The sequence below is a fragment of the Solanum tuberosum genome, unplaced genomic scaffold (genome assembly GCF_000226075.1).
Source record: "Solanum tuberosum cultivar DM 1-3 516 R44 unplaced genomic scaffold, SolTub_3.0 scf00013, whole genome shotgun sequence".
In the NCBI taxonomy this organism is placed as follows: domain Eukaryota; kingdom Viridiplantae; phylum Streptophyta; class Magnoliopsida; order Solanales; family Solanaceae; genus Solanum; species Solanum tuberosum.
In genome coordinates, this window is record NW_006238940.1 from 566,542 (window position 1) to 583,812 (window position 17,271).

General features: G+C 31.2%; 1 protein-coding gene across 1 annotated transcript; it reads right to left on the bottom strand.

The window, feature by feature from the left end:
- Positions 1–12,633: 12,633 nt before the first annotated feature.
- On the bottom strand, positions 12,634–14,045 carry LOC102593943 (uncharacterized). Its single transcript, XM_006339948.2, has one exon. The coding sequence runs from the start codon at positions 13,926–13,928 to the stop codon at positions 12,804–12,806; it is 1,125 nt and encodes a 374-aa protein (XP_006340010.1). The 5' UTR covers positions 13,929–14,045; the 3' UTR covers positions 12,634–12,803.
- Positions 14,046–17,271: the final 3,226 nt, after the last annotated feature.

Consider the following 17,271-nt stretch of genomic DNA (forward strand, 5'->3'; position numbering starts at 1 on the left):
AAAAAATGTAAAACTTGTTGATATATAGATATAATGAATACACAAATAAACTGTTGATTCAGACATTATAGACATACATATGTTTTCCCCAAATCTAAAACCCTAAAAGCAAATATAAATGTAATTAAAAAATCAAACAAAATAAACATATGAATGAATTTGTAGGTTCTAATAAATCTGAAATATTAAAACGAAATCAAGAAAAAAATCGGAAAAAAATTGTTTAATCGACTAAAAATCTAAAATACATAAATTTTACATGAATATGTAAACAAACTTGCATAAAAATCAAAAAAATTAACGAAAAATTTGTAATATGTACAAATGCGAAATATAAATCATAAATGGTGATATTGAAAACGAATCAAAAGAAATCTAAATAACTAATTGAAATACATAAATATTAGATGAATATGTAAGCACACTTGCATAAAAATCAAAAAAATTGACGGAAAATTCGTAATATGTACAATGCAAAATATAAACCATAAACGGTGATATTGAAAACAAATCAAAAGAAATCTAAATAACTAATCGAAATTACCTTTACCAAATTCAAATTTTCTTGAATTAATATATAGATTTTGTTTACCAACCGAGAAATTTCTTGAATTAATACAAAGATTTTGTTGAAGAATTGAACTTTGAATAATTTGTGTTTCAAGGTTAAGCAAAAAACTTGAAAAAAGAGAATCTGGGAACGTGAGAGGTGGAGAAAAATAAAAACTTTAAGTTAGAAACGTGAAAGGTGGGAAATTAACGTGTAAGATGTGGGAAGAATATTAATGGATAATTTTGTATTTGTTTTTTATTTTTAATATGTTATTGGTTAGAATTTTGGTCCAATGATGGACTCTTTTGATTAATAAAAGGAAATATAAATAATAAAATATGAATACAAATTATTTTTGAAAATATTGACATTCTGACATTTTAAATAAATTTTTTAAAGTATTGTTGTTTTGACTAAATATGTTAAATATTATGACTAGATGGCTTAAAAATGTCTCCGGCATCAATTTTTTTTATCCAAAAATGTCATTATCGTTAATAGTAAATGATATTATTATTACTATTTGGTGACAAATATCTTCTTCTTCTTTTCTGATAAACATTATCTTTTTACCTTTTAAACACATTATTTTTCTAATAAAATATTTTTTTTAAAGAACATTTTAACTTTTAAAAAAAAAAATTATATAACTGTAAAAAAAATTAATATTTTAAAGATATTTTGTGATTTGAAGAAATTCAATAAATTTTCGTATTTTATGACATTATGATTGTTATATCTTAACTTTAAAAACAAGAATTGTATTAACAAATGCTTATCTCTTCAATTTATAAAATATTATAAGAAATAAAAATATTTCCAATTTTAATAAGAAAAAGCATTATATAGTTATTTAAATGAAAATAATGATGGATTATTATAATCTTATATACATAAAAATTTATGATAAGTTATAATACTTTTACAAAATCTCTTAATTTAATAAAATACGTAATTTATCAAAAAATAAATTACTTATTGAGGGGTAGAGCAAAACATGTCAAACTTGAACAAAATAGATACTCCATTTGAGAATTGAGGCAGGTTGTTATTGTATTAGCTTTTAAAAGGAAAAAGAATTCTCTAAGAAAATAGAATGTTATTTTTGGATGCATGATTATTTGTTTTATATATATATATGTTGTACATATGGTGATATTAGTAATGGTAGGGGTAAAACTATCTTCATTTTAACGGCAAGGGCTTAGTCAACCAATAAAACAAAGTTGAAGGGTATTTTTGACCCTTTTCCCTTAATATTTTGTCATTTATTTAACTCCTATTTATGTTATATTGTTTTGCTAAAAAAGTAAGTCTATCTTATAATAAATATAAATAATAATATAGGAAATGAATGAACTAGATAAATCAAAAGACATGGAGTTATGTGTATTCAATTTCTGTAAATGTTTTATCTTCCGATTCCTAATGCAAAAAGTAAAACATCTCTTCGTAGTAATAAACATATGGAGAATTTGAAAAGTTGTTTGGTATATTCAATGTGGAGTAAATTCTTTTGATCAATTCAATACAATATATTCATTTACTAAATTCTATATATTGTGTATAGATAGTGAAAAATCACAAGACAACTATCTCAATTCATCCAAATTATTAGGATTATCAATCCTACTTTGTGTAGGCACATTTTCTCATATTTATTTTGTGTTTGTGTCTCTCTTTTCTACTTCTGTTTATGCTCTCTATTTTTTCTATTCACATTATAAGTTATTGTCTTTAATTTGACTTATTTATATATGCTTTCTGATTAGTTGAAAGTTCATCTTACTTGGGTAGGTAAATGTGTGTATCATAGTTATTTCACCTCTTGCAACATAGAAATTTGTCATGCAAATATCAAATCAGGTAAGCTTACTTTCTTTTTAATTATAACTTTTTGGAGTATCATAAAACTATATATTCTTGTTTGTGTAAATTTTGGTTAGGAATCAATTTACATAATTTAACTAATATTATTTTGTTAAATTCACAGATGATAGAACTAATAATTTTGAATTAGGCAAAGTGTACACGTACCTATAACAATTCTGATTTATATACATAGATTAGATATTTTAGCAATTATTATTTTTATCACTAATAATAACTATTTTTTTGTAGGTGTACACCATAAAATTGACAATGATCCACTAGCTATCATAAGAAAGGTATAGGTTGATCTAATTTATGTGCAATTTTTACATAACACAATTCATATTCGACAACAACTTCTTTATCTGTATGTGATTATAAAAAGATGGAGGCTACAATTTCTTAGAAAGAAGACAAATTTTAAAACATGAAATATTTTGAACCAATAAGAGACACTTAAATTATGTGTTGTGACATATTAAAAAAAACTTTTATCAAATTGAATACTTGATATATTAAAAAAATTACATAATTAAAATTGTTCGAATATTACTTTTGAAATTCATTTGATAACAATATTTCAACATGATGTACCTTGTACTGATAATAATCTTGATTGAATAGGCTCACCATTCATTGGTTTAAGCTTGTATATTTTCTCTTCAATTACTATGCAAGTTATCGCACAATGATCATCTATAAGTCATCTTAAGGAAGACATAGATTGATCAAATTTTTATTTATCTTTTGCAAAATTCTGCTCTCATTCGACAACAACTTCTTAATATGTATGCAAATGTGAAAAGGTGGAGACTACAAAGGTGAAAAAGAATATGAAAAACTCAAGACAAGAAATATTTTGAAATCACACTTGACATTTAAATTATGAGTTATGACATATTAAACAAAATAAATTTTTATCAAATTGAAGTATTTGATATATTATTAGAATTGCATAATTGAAGTTAATGGTTTGAGCTTGTATATTTCTCTTCAATTTTTGTGCAACTTATCACGCACTTATTATAATATTTTCAAAGTTCTTGTACGTAATTAGCATGAGATACATGAGCAACATACATGTCCGAGTATATAACTATCGTTATAACAACTTCACACAACTTAGCATGGGACACACGTGTAATGTACGTACCCAGGACTAGTATGAAAAAAGGGTCAGTGATAATTTCATGGACAATATTTTAAAGATAAATTTTCGTATTTTATGACATTATGATTGTTGTATCTTAACTTTAAAACCATGAATTATATTAACAAATTCTTACCTTTTCAATTTATAAAATATTATAAGAAATAAAAATATTTCCAATTTTATTAGGAAAAAGAATTATATCGTCATTTAAATGAAAACAATGATGGATTATCATAATCTTATATATAAAAAAAATTATGATAAGTTACAATTTTTTTACAAAATCTCTTAATTTAATAATAAAATTCGTAATTTATCAAAAAATAAATTACTTATTGAGAGGTAGAACTAAACATGTCAAACTTAGAACAAAATAGATACTCCATTTGAGAATTGAGGCAGGTTACTTTACTAGCTTTTAAAAGGAAAAACAATTCTCTAAAGAAAATAGAATGTTATTTTTGGATGCAAAAGGTGAAACACCAAGTTTTTTTTTCCTATCATTTAGTCTGAGTTTTAATGTAAACTTCGAACACCGAGTGAAAAATAAAAAAAAAACACAGCCTGATAGTTTAATATATTAGTGTGTGTTTAATATGTTTTTCAATTTTCTCATTTTTTGGTTTGCTTAAATATTTTTAAAATGTTTTTTGCATCAACTTATTTTCCTCAAATTTGAGGAACATGATTTACCTTCAAAAAGTAAGGGAAATATTTTTCAACCTTACACCTCAACTTTTCCATCCTAACTCAAATATTAGGTATCGATTTTCGATATTAATTCGAGATCCGAATTTTCAATTTGGGACCCACTCTTGATCTTGATTCAAGACCCAACTCTCGGGTCGGATCAAGGTTGAATTTTGATTTGGGTATTAAATTCCGGATCAGACCTCTTTTAGAACCTTACTATAGATGATACATTTAAGGGGGAAATATATGTTTTAGAATGTTGGGATAATGCTTTCACCCATAAGATGGTGTGATTTCGCTGTGTTGAGTCACAAGTAGTAGAATTGCTCAGAGTTAAAAAATTGAATTTAATAGTATGGTAAACTAAAATAATGAAAATAGTGATTGAGTAAAGTATGTAATTGCAGTCATGAACCCAGTAATAAGTTAAGTTAGTAATGAGATGATATGCCCTTATGTGTAGATTTTATGTCAGTAGTAGCATAGAGAGAGTTATTGGTTAAGGCAATTTAGAGTAAGTCACTGTGTTAGTATATATTAAGTCTAGACGGTGAAGGTAAGTTATCTATTTTTTTCTTAATATATACTGCATATTTTATTTTGAATGTATTTTTTATTCTTTTTCAGATGCATGATTATTTGTTTCATATATATAAAAATTATTAGTTGAAACTTTATTTATTTTAGCCAAATTAATAGAAGGTTAAGTCAAAATAATGGAGTTCAAACAAGTATTTTCTAAAAAAAATAATTATGCATTTTTTCATGCAAAAATTATGGAGTTCAAACAACCCTCCTTTTGGAATAGACACAACCTTACAGAACGATCACAATCCTTTAGAAAACACACAACTTTTCATAAAGGTCATAACCCTTCACGAGAATCACAACCATTCGTTTCCTATTCACATCTTTTAAAACCTGAAGGAGGAAATAAAAATTGTTGCATATATATATCTCAAAAATGGATGCAAATAGTCCATAAGAAAGAAAAAACGGTTCCAACCAATTTCTTCAAACGAACTCTGCAGAGTGCAGAAATGGAGGATGAAGAAGTTGATGAAAACAATTCCCAAGTTGTTGTTATTGATAAGTACTCGTCACACAGTGTATCGATTCCAAACAAGTTTGCCCAACAACATTTACCTCCTCTTGCATCAGGCAAATCCATGATATTAGAATTTGAAGATTTTGGTGGGAACAAGTTCATGATGGAAGTTGTACACTCTAATTATGGAGATTACTACTATCTTAGAACAGGGTGGGACAGATTTCAGAATCAACACAAGTTGGAATCTGGAGATTTTATATATTTTTCTAAGAAAAATGATTCCTATCTAATCTACTCTTGTAAAACGCCTAAACCAGAGGAATTGGATCTGCAACTCCCTAAGTATGTTCTTCAATTCAATTTGATTCGATTCAATTCCCTGTTTTAGTCATAACTCGTATTTTTCTTTGCAGTGAATCAATTGAGAGAGTACAAGTGCTTGTCAAGAATTTATGTGCTAAAGATCCCAAATGCTTACGATTATCGAAGAAAGAAGTGGAAGGGAATCTTGATCAAAATCTTATTCTTCAAGTAGGAGAGGAAATAATTCTACCTCTACATGATCCAATTCAGAAGAAGTCATTTACAGTGCAACTGTTGCATGCTGATCAAGAGGAGTACCATATTAGAGGAAGAGAATGGGAGGAATATGTGGCTCAACACAACTTGTTCATTTTTGACGAAACTACTATCTTTGTTAACAAGGTAATTCTAGATCCAACTGCAGAGGTTCAGCTTGTCAACATCTCCTATCACTATGAAATCACTTATCAGACTAGAGCGACTAATCAACCCCAAAAGAAACCGAAACTATTAGGCACGACTGCGGAGACTAGTTCAGCACCCGCTTCTACTGCTGTCGATAATAGTTCAGCACCTGCTTCAACTACTGTCGATAATAAAAACAGTTAGAAAGGGTTTCATGCATTTTGTTTAGTGCCTTAACAGTTTCATACTCAAAATTAAACTCACAATTGTAATCTGAAGATATTCATGCTCATATCAGTTACATATTCTTTGTCCACTAGTTTCTATATTCTTTCAATAGCTTATTAAAGCGACTTGAGAGAAACTCCTCCGATCCTTTCTTAAGATGTTCATTGCTAATGCTTTCTTATAAGTTAATTTTGACTGGTCGCAGACATAAACACAAAGGCTTGTGGTACGATCTTTTAATTTTCGTCCCATGTAGATATATAGGGTTCTTGAGTTGATTAGCGGGTAAAACAATTAGATTTGTGATCAAGCTAATCAATAATGATCTGTATGATACAATTGGCATAAGAAAGCTAGTCTTGATGCTACTGTTGTCATATCTTTTAGCTTGGCATTGTCAGCACCTGCTGTGGAGAATGGTTCTACTACACCTATTGGCAAAAGTAACAACAATATTCCAGAATACGATAGTGATGACGCCTACTGGCTATCATACAACGATTGATTGTAATACATTCCCTCCCATCAAAACAAAGCAACAGCTTCATATTCATGTTCATTTTTTTGACATGTGTTGTAATCTCATTTTTGTCATGATTGATTTTAGGCCTAATACATAAATATGCCTTTTAACTTGACCTCATTTTACATTTATGCCCTTTAAAATTAGGGATGTATAATTTATTTTTAAGTTCGTCATGTGTCATTCGGTTAAAAATAAGATAAACGATGTAAATATGATAAGAGGGGTATATTTTGATTGAAAGTATAACATAAATGGTATATTGAATCAAAAGTATCACGAGACGTATATTTAAATTATTTTCAATAGTAAAAGAGTATATTTTACTCTTTTCGATAAATTAAAATATGATTGCTATAATTTCATAGTAGTGGACTCGAAGCAGAAAAATAAAAATTGTTACAAATACGTAAAAGCATATATATATATTGAAGAATGGATGAATATAATTGGAAGTAAAAAAAACGGTTGCAACCGATTTGTGTAAACTAGCAGTCTATATATAGGAGAAGAAGGAAGAGCAGCGATGGAAGTCTTGAAAAAGTGCAGAAATGGAGGAACTACAATTTGATGAATTTCGTTCAATAATACTGAATCTGATACATCACAGGTATCTTCTTCTTCAATTCAATTCTATTTAATTCAATTCAATTCTCTGTTTTAGTCATAACTCATTAATTTCTTGTAGTCAACCAGAGGAGAAAGTGGTTGTCAAGAGGTTATGTGCTAAAGATGTTTATGGAAATCCCAAATTCTTATGGTTACCAAAGAAACATGTGGAAGAGAATCTCCTTAAACCTCCTTTTCCTAAAAAGGGACAAGTAACAGATGTACTTATTCGTGATCCAATTAAGAGAAGGACATTTACAGTGGAACTAGTGCGTGATGATGAAGACGAATACCAAATTTCAGGAAGTGGATGGGATGAGTATGCAGCTCAACACAAGCTGGAATGTGGGGATTTCATATATTGTTATGAGCCAAGATTTTTCTATGAAATCTACACTTGCAAATTACACAAGTATGTTTTTCAATTCAATTCCCGGTTTTAGTCATAACTCATTTACTCATATGTTTCTTGTTTTTAATTTGCAGTAAATCAATAGAGATAATACCAGTGCTTGTCAAGAATTTATGTGCTAAAGATGTTGCAGAGAATCCCAACTGCTTACGGTTATCAAAGGAAGAATCAAGATTGCTTGTTCCACATGTTCTTCTTCAAGTAGGACATTCAATATTTCTACCTCTAAATGATACAATTACGAAGGAGTCAATTGTTGTGCTAGTGGATCATCCTGTTCAAGACGAATATTATATTACAGGAACCGATTGGGAGGAATATGTAGCTAAACACAAATTGTTGATTATCGAAGACACTACTATCTTTGTTAACATGGTAATTCTTGATCCAACTGCAAAGGTTCAGCTTGTCAACACCTCCTATCACTTTGAAATCACTTATCAGACTACTACTGCTGTCGATAATAGTTCAGCACCTCCTACTACTACTGCTGTAGATGATAGTTCAGTACCTGCTTCTACTGCAACTACTTTAGCTGTCGATAATAGTTCAGAATCTGCTTCTACTGCAACTACTTCAGTTGTCGATAATAGTCCAGCACCTCCTTTGACTGCAACTACTACTGCTGTCGATAATAGTTCAGCACCTGCTTCTACTGCAACTACTTCAGCTGTCAATAATAGTTCAGCACCTCCTTTGACTGCAACTACTACTACTGTCGATAATAGGATGGAACTTCATTGTGATGAACCAGAATATGATAGTGATGAACCAGGATTTGATAGTGATGAACCAGGATATGATAGTAATGATGCTTACTGGCTCTGATGGATTGATTCATTAATACTAGTCTGTCACTTACACAGGATTGAATTTAATGCATTCATCCATTGGGATTAGCCATCAAACTAAGTAGCTTCATGCATTTTGTTTAGTGCCTTAACAGTTTCATACTCAAAACGCACAATTGTAATCTGCAGATATTCATGTTCAGATCGTTTACATGTTAGTATATTCTATAACAATTTTTCCTGTTCAAGTACCTTTTCTCCAAATCTTTTCTGCGGATGTTTGTGTATTCTTTCAATAGCTTAACAATGATTAACTTGGGAGGAACTCATCCGATTCTCTCTTAAAATGTTCATTACTAATGCTTTCTTTATAGTCATTTTAACTGGTCGCAGACATAAACACAAAAGCTTGGGGAATGTTTTTATTTTCGTCCTCACATGGCAATGCGTATAGATATATAGGGTTCTTGGGTTGATTAGAGAGACATATATTCTTATTATTTTGATTCAAATCTAAGTGATCAAGCTAATGGATATCGAGCTGTACGATACAAGTGACCTACGTAGGCTAGTCTTGATGCTACTGTAACATAAGTTTTGCATAGACCTATCTCATAACAATTTATTTAGCCAATTGACAAAAGGAGTAAATCAAGGTAGCAAAGTAAAGTTCTAAAATCAAAATCCATGTGTATTTCTCTCTTATAATACTTCGTTTGAGTGTTCTCTATACATTTTTCATGCAACAGAACTCAAACTAACTATAATATAACATACTTAGTAATTTGAGGGCCTCTCTTGATTGTGATTTCATACATAACTACAACTACTTCTACTTTGCCAATATCTTTGATTTCAGTTTGCTCTGCTAATTCATCTGGCTCTTCGACGTCTTCTGTGTTAATAGTAGTAACTTGTTCAATCTGCCATGTTGAATTGGGAGGAAAGATGGTGTCCCAGTCGTGATCGCCAATCCCACTCACTGCAGCAAAATCCAAATCTTCTTTCACTTGCTGCTTCATGATCCTCTCAATAACTATGGTATCTGAAACAGCTAAATTGTATACATCTGCATAGTCATACCAATGTCCTTTAAGAAAGTAGAGATCTTCATTTTGACGAAAAAGTAACATGTCCCATTCTTGTCCTTGATGATCAACTAAAATTACATCTTTTGCTTCACCGAGAGCAGGTGCAGAAATATGAGGAAGGAGTTTCTCTCTGACTTCTTTCCCTGGGAGGCGGGAGCTGTAAGCCATTGGCACTACTGGTAAGGTCAGATTGTCAACGTACTAACACGATCAGTTTTGTCTCTGCTTGAATAACAGAACAATAAATCATTGTCAAGAATCAAACAAGAAGTACATTTTTATTAATTTAACATTAATATATATCAGAATTGGTGAGTTGATCACTCTTTTCATTCAGTATATCTGTAGTCCTATCCTCTGGGTCCAGTACTATACCATCACTTTCTTTCATTTCACATACATTCTTGATGAATCCACCTGTGGAAAATACAATGTACCAAAAAAAGCATGCACCATTATGTTTATTCATTATTAAACGTAACAGGGTCTTTAATTGATCATTGGAAAATTAACATAATAGAAATGGAGTGACTTACGTACTTAGCTTGCAGTCATTAATGTGAATAGAAACAGTTCTTGACGTACTGTTGTCTTCTTGATCTTCAATTACCTCTGTTTTTTTGGGCGCCATTGCATCCCTTTCTCTATGGACTTGTTGCCTTGAAGATTCTTGTTTCCCAGCTTCAAGATTCGACTTACCACCACAATATATAAGTAGCCGAATTGTCTCCAAGTGCCAACTAGCCAGTGAATTTTTAATAGTTTTGGCTATTTTATAATCAGGTAACTTTTTATGTGATATTTATAGCATATGTGGCACAAGGTAAGTAAAATGTTAAAAATTAGACATGTTGAACCTAGCCAATAATTTAGTTACTGGTACTACATTATCTGCCAGGTCCATCTGCTCGAGGGCTCGCTTGTGGATAATATTTGTCTAGCTGCATGGATCAATCAACACACGTCTAACATTAAAGTCTGCAATATTTAAAGAGATTACCAGAGCGCTGTTATGAAGGAGCTCCGAGTAGTCCAGTTCTTGTTCATAAAAAATAATTGCCTCAACATTAGAATTATGACATTGGCCTTTTTCGTTGTTGATACTCTTATTCCGCTGATCTCCTCTCCTCCGATCATCATATTTACCTCTTTCCGGTAGGATCAGCTCGGTGGAGCAGAATAGGCTTCTCATACACTCATCATTCTCTTATGCAATCTGTAATAGTAGTCATCCTCTGTCCTGGCTATGGATTCGTATTGCTGAAACACTTCATCCCAAGTTTTGACCTCGACGTTCATCAAGCTTTCTTTCAGACGAGAATAAACGAACAAGCTCCTTGGATTCAATGCCCTTTATGAAACCTCAGGGACCCAAACCCCTGGGCAATGCACTTTTTTTATTCCTAGAATCTCATGATGAAGTCCCTGAGTGGCATAGATTCACCTTGCTTGATTCCAAAGATACCCATTAGCCTCGATCACGAGAACGATCCGGGAACTTCAAACTAGTGAGAAAATAAGGTTCAGTGATCAGTTAAACCAGCACACAGTTGTCCTGGTGCCACGGTGGGCACCAAACTATTTATCACAGAAATGATACAGTAGGTCAAGGACATGCGTCCTACATTAACCCTTTAGATCCTGTTATTAACAATTGAATATTGTAAGATTAGTTATTAAAAAGTAAATGAAACGAGCAAGAAAGTAAAGCGAATGAAGCTTCTTCAATCTTATTTTTTGTTGTATGTTACATATCTGGAGACGTAAGCGGTGACGTTTATGAACGAATGAATATACTTAAACGATAAAGATTGAGTAAAGCAAACTTGGAACTCAAGAATGAGAGTATTGTTGTTGCATTACTAAAATTCGGAGTCCCTATACAAATGAACGAAGTAAACTATTAGTGTTGAGAATGAATCGCACATGGATTGATGACATGGAGGCTTCACCTGGATCAGTGACATGGCACGAGTTAGTTAGTTAAGTTGATTATTGTTAGAACAGTTAGTGAGGTGTAGTTGATGCAGAATAGTTAGTTAGGAAAATGTACAGCTCAGCTAGATTAGTTAGATGCTTTTATTTTTGTATATATAGATAGCTAGATACAGCTTTGTATGGTTAGACGATTGGAATGAAAATTTTCCATTTTCACATTACTCTTCTCTGTGCTTAACAACTCTCTCTTTATCTGAGTTGTGATCTGTTGCCTCCATTGACGGAAACTTCTGCATACTCATGAATTTCATCAATTAGGTTACAAGGGTGAGGTTTCCCCAATAAGAAAGCTCCACTAGAGCCCGAAAGTACTAAAATCAATAGGTTCGGGCCGTGTGGTGAAGAGTGATGCCAACCAATATTCCTGATTTGCTTAGGTGAATCTATACAACGACCCCGCATATCAGTCCTTTTTTGTCTCTTTGTTCACATCACTGGGACACAGGTCTCCCTCTTCAGGTCAGGCATCCTTTGCCTGTTCCTGGTTAGCATTGTTATCTCTTCATTTGGGTTACACTCTCAGAAAACTGATCTCACCGGTGCCTTGCCCCTCTCGTACCTTTTAGCCACGCATCCTCTGCTCCGCCTGCTTTTAACTGTTCTAAGAAAGTATAGAGCTTTGATAGACAAGTGGAATCTACCCTCTCCCAAATCCATATAATTTTTTTTACTAATCTCCCAAAAGTGAAAAGTAGTGATGCTGTCAGCTGTGTGAAAGAAAAAGCAATGTACAAACAGCAGAAGAGTGAAACTTTTTCCTTCTTCATATAAACAGATGTGACCACAAAAACAGTATCATATAGTGATATTCAGAATCTCATTTTAGCCAAAGGTTAGGCAAAGGGGGAACATATCAATCAAGCAAGCATGCCTAGAGGACATTCAACACAACAATTTATAAAGAAGATTTATCAACATTCACCTCTTCTTCCCAACAATATATCACAAGTATCATGGATAATGAGATAGGATTTGATTAATTGTTGTACCATAGCTACATAACTAAAGAACTACAACAAAAAATATTTACTTGTTAAGTAGTCTAATTTCTTGGAAAACATATTATAGTAATATTACTACAAACATGAGTATCTTTTAATTACTCAATATAAAAGCATATACTAAAATCTATCTCCACAATGGACTTTGTTTTTCTTGGTGACATGATGTAACCATCCAAACCCTTTAATTGCTTTGGAAATCTTAACAAGATTAGGCTTTCCCATTCCTAAATTAATCTTTCCAGCTGAGAACTTGAGAGCCTGTAAGCAACATAACTGTTGTTCATTCATATCTTCTTCTTCTTCTTCTTCGCCTTTGTCTTCTTCATACTTTTTGTAGCTTTTGGATTTGGATTTGGATTTGGATGTGGATTCTCCTTTCTTCTTCTTCTTTGTAGTGTTATCCCTTTTGAGTTTGCTCTTTCCAGAGTCTAATTCATAAGTTTCCCATAACAAATCCATTCCTTCATCACTACTAGAATTGTGCCTTTCTTCATAAAGTTTACATGCTAATGTCCTTGTCCACTCTTTTTCTTTCCTCATAGATCCATAACTCCCTAAATTCTGGTCAAGATTACTCCAAGAATGTGCCTTTTTCACTTTATCCACCTCCTTGGATCCATTTCCCATCATCATTTCTTGTTTTTCAACAACTTTCTCGACCTTCGTGCCCATTTCCTCAATTTTCTTCCTTTCCACATTATCAGCACAATTTTTGCTTTCAAACTCATCCATTTCCACTACAACCCCTGAATTTTCAAGATCAACTGTGGCAGTGGCAATGGCAGAGTCTTTTTCTTGAACTGAAGAATCAAGAAGTGATTTTTCACTTTCTTCAGGGGATGTATAGTGAAAAAACTCAATTGGGTTTTCTTGAAACACAATCTTGTAAACTTCAAAATCCTCAAAACGATCAAACTCCTCAATTTCAGCATCAGCTTCCAGTAGAGCATTCTTGAAAGATAGCAGAATAGTACTAACATTGTCTGAGTCAGGGGAAGATATGAAAAAAGCAGGGGAGATGGTGTTGTTGACAAGTGCAAGGAGTAAAAGGGAAATGGTGATGAAGAGAGGGGAGAGAAATGAGATGATTTTAACAAGGTAAGGAGAGAAGAAGATGAAGTAAGAGAAGTAAAGAGGGTGAGAGAGAATGAAGTAAGAGAAGAGAGTTAACTCAGAAATGAAGAGATTGAGTAATTGACTAGTGTTTGAGAAGCAGAGATGATGATCCATTTTCTTCTCCATAGATTGATTAATGGAGAAGTGAATTATGGAAGAAGAGAAGAATCTCTCAGAGAGAAAGAAAAAGTTTGTCTGATTGTAAATGCGGCGTTGATGTAGGAAATAGAATGTATACTCTCTTTTATCACCTCTGTTTGGGTTTGGCCGTGTGGGGAGGGCAGTGCGAATTCTTTTTTGTTTCCACCCCGTGTGCGGTGACTCCGTATTTAGGGGACTCGAACTCGATGACTCCATATTCAGGGAACTCAAACCTAAGAACTCTTAATCGTGAGAAGTAATCAAGAAAGAGAGTAAATTCACTATTCACTAACTATAAATTAGTACAGCCTGTATTTTGTTTCGTTAGTTTCAATTTATTTGTTATATTACTTTTCTTACTTTATAGTGCGTTAAAAAAAATCGTTCTTTTTAAGTAGCTATGTAATTTCAATTTCTTACATTTCATGTTACAATAAGATAAAATAATATTTTGATATATTTTATATGTCTTAGTTCTAAGATCAGTTAGAAATCTTTAAAAATCCTTTTTTATTTTCTTAAATTTCATGTTAAGTCAAAATTATATAAATAAATTAAAATAGATGGAGTAAATAATAATGGAATGTAAAGATATGACACATGGATCTAAGTTAACCCCAAAAACAGCTAATGAGGAAAGGTTTGTTTTAAGTCCATATAAAGAAACCAAATTCTCATCACTCTACCGACGTGGGACATCTTAACATGGAAGACACATACATTACCTTTCTTGTAAACTTTTTTCATTACATTTATTTGGTATTATTTTAATATCTTTGATGATCACTCAACTATCAACTATTTTCACATAAAGTTACTCAACTTTCATTTTCAACTCAAAAGTCATTCAACTATGACATTTTTGCACAAAAGTCATAGTTAAGTGACTTTTGAGTTGAAAATGAAAGTTGAGTAACTTTATGTGAAAATAGTTGATAGTTGAGTGACCATCAAAGATGTTAGCTCCTGAATCTACTTATCCAATTAAAATAAGAAAGGATTGCTTGGATGATAAGTTTCTTTCACCTCCAACTCTAAAATTGTTAGTTTAAGTAATCAAAAAAGGTGAGTGCTCAATGAATTGACCTGGTTATGATAAAAGAAATTAAAGAGTGAAACACAACATGTGATTTGGACGAAATAATGAATAAAAATTCAACCAAAAATCTTACTACAATGAGGGTAAGATGTTAATGGAATTTTGAGTGATCTTGTACAGTGTGAAATGGTATGAGCATCTAATTCAAATCATTGAAACAAAGAAGTTGTTCAAAACACTCATAAGCTCCTTCGAATGTCGTTGAATATTTTTTTATATCACGTTACATAAATTCATTAATTTGAACTTGGTAACAATGAAATTCTAATTCTGATTAACCATTCTACTTAATTTGGGGACAAATTAAGTTGACATTTTTTTAGAAATAAAAATGAAATCTGAAATACGCAAGTGACAATATTCAAAGTATTCCACTAGTAATATTGACATCACATCAGTAAACACCAATTTATTTTACATGATTAGCTAACTTTATGAATGTTTTTGTACCATCTTATTAATGTAAAAATTGATGTACAAAAAACTAGTGAATCAGGAGTCCGTTTGAATTGACTTAAAAAAATAGTTTTTAAGTCAAAAATAAAAAGTCAAATTGAAATGACTTTTAAGTCAAAAAATAAAAAGTAGGGAGACCTACTTTAAGTCATTTTAAATTTATTTTAATGCATTTTTGACCTTGTCAAACACTTCCTAACATATTTTAAGTTATTTTTTTTTATATTTGTCAAACACTTTCAAAAGTTAAAAACTGATTTTAAAATAGGTTTGACCAACTTTTAAGCCAATCCAAACCCCCTCTAAATCTTCTCCAATTAAGTTCTTCAGTTTGTAGTTTATAATTTGATCAATTTATTCGTTTTGCTACACTTGTTGAAGAAACTATATATAGACTTTCAAGGGAATTCCAATTAATGCCTTGCTCTTTTTAGCATCAAGTTGTCAATTTATATTACATGCCCCTTCTTGTACTACCATTAAACAGTTTGTTAATAAGAGCTGTGAGCTTGAAGTAATATTAAGTATTTTTTTTAAAAAAAGAAGAAGAAGATAGAAATGATGCATGTATTCTCCAATACCCGCACGTTACAATTGTATATTGTAAAACAATTATGAGATACCAAATAATGACAAAATTGACTAATCTACTATGTATATTATAAAATATATGAAAACAAAATCCATAATATAATAAAATATATGCACGCTTGTTCTTACCTTACATAAAGTTTCTGATTGTCTCTAACTTTTGACCTCTCCCTTTACTTCTGACACAAAACGATAAAACATAAAAAAAAAATAGATAAAAATAGTTAGGAAAACTTTCTATTTTGTCATTCAAATATGTAACGGCATCTGGAAAGTGTTAAAGAATGACAAAAGTCTCATATCGGTGATTAATGAGATGAGTGGAGTTCTTATAAGGCTTGGGCAATTCCCCTCCCTTTGAGCTAACTTTTGGGGTGTGAGTTAAACATAAGATCTAATTTAACATGGTATCAAAGCAGGGCCCATCTCACCCGATATTGGGGCCCCCCAAAAATCAAATTGCCACACATCTGAGGTTTGGACAATCCTCCTTCCTTTGAGCTAGCTTTTGGAGTGTGAGTAGGCCTAAGACCTAATTTAACACAAAGTAGTACGTTGTAGAAAATTTAGAGAGCAGAAAGCATGATTAAGAAAGAACATTATAGTGGTTAGGGGCGTACATAGGTCGATTTGATTTGGTTTTTCATTAAAAAAAATCTAAACCAATTATGTCAGCTTATTAAATTTAAAAACCAAATCAAACCACACAAAGTGGGTTTTTTCGGTTTCGGCTTTAGTCGGTTCTTTCGATTTTTTTTTTTTAGATTTTTTACAACTGTACGGTGTTTGAAAAAGAGGTCAAATATATTTTCATTTACCTGTGTGATAAGCTAAACTTAAAAAATGTTAAATAAATAGAATTTTTCGAAAAGACGGTAAAATTCACATGAGTACAAAATATTTTTTTTGAAATATCAACGCTCATTATGTTAAATTAAAGGCTACATACAAACTGAATACTAAACAAAATATTTACAAAGTAAATTGTTAACTTTGAATTTGAAAAACTATAACATCTATTGTAACTTCGGATCTTAATACAAAATAAAATATTTACAAATTTTACAAGCCCAAATTTGAAATAATATATATAAACATTGAAAACTATAAACTAACTAAAAATATATTAACAAATAGATTATAAATAATATTTTTATCTATAAATAAAATAAAATTATATAT

What these genes read in the sequence shown, in the direction of transcription:
- LOC102593943 (XM_006339948.2), bottom strand. Translation starts at nt 13,928, where the DNA reads ATGGAGAAGAAAATGGATCATCATCTCTGCTTCTCAAACACTAGTCAA.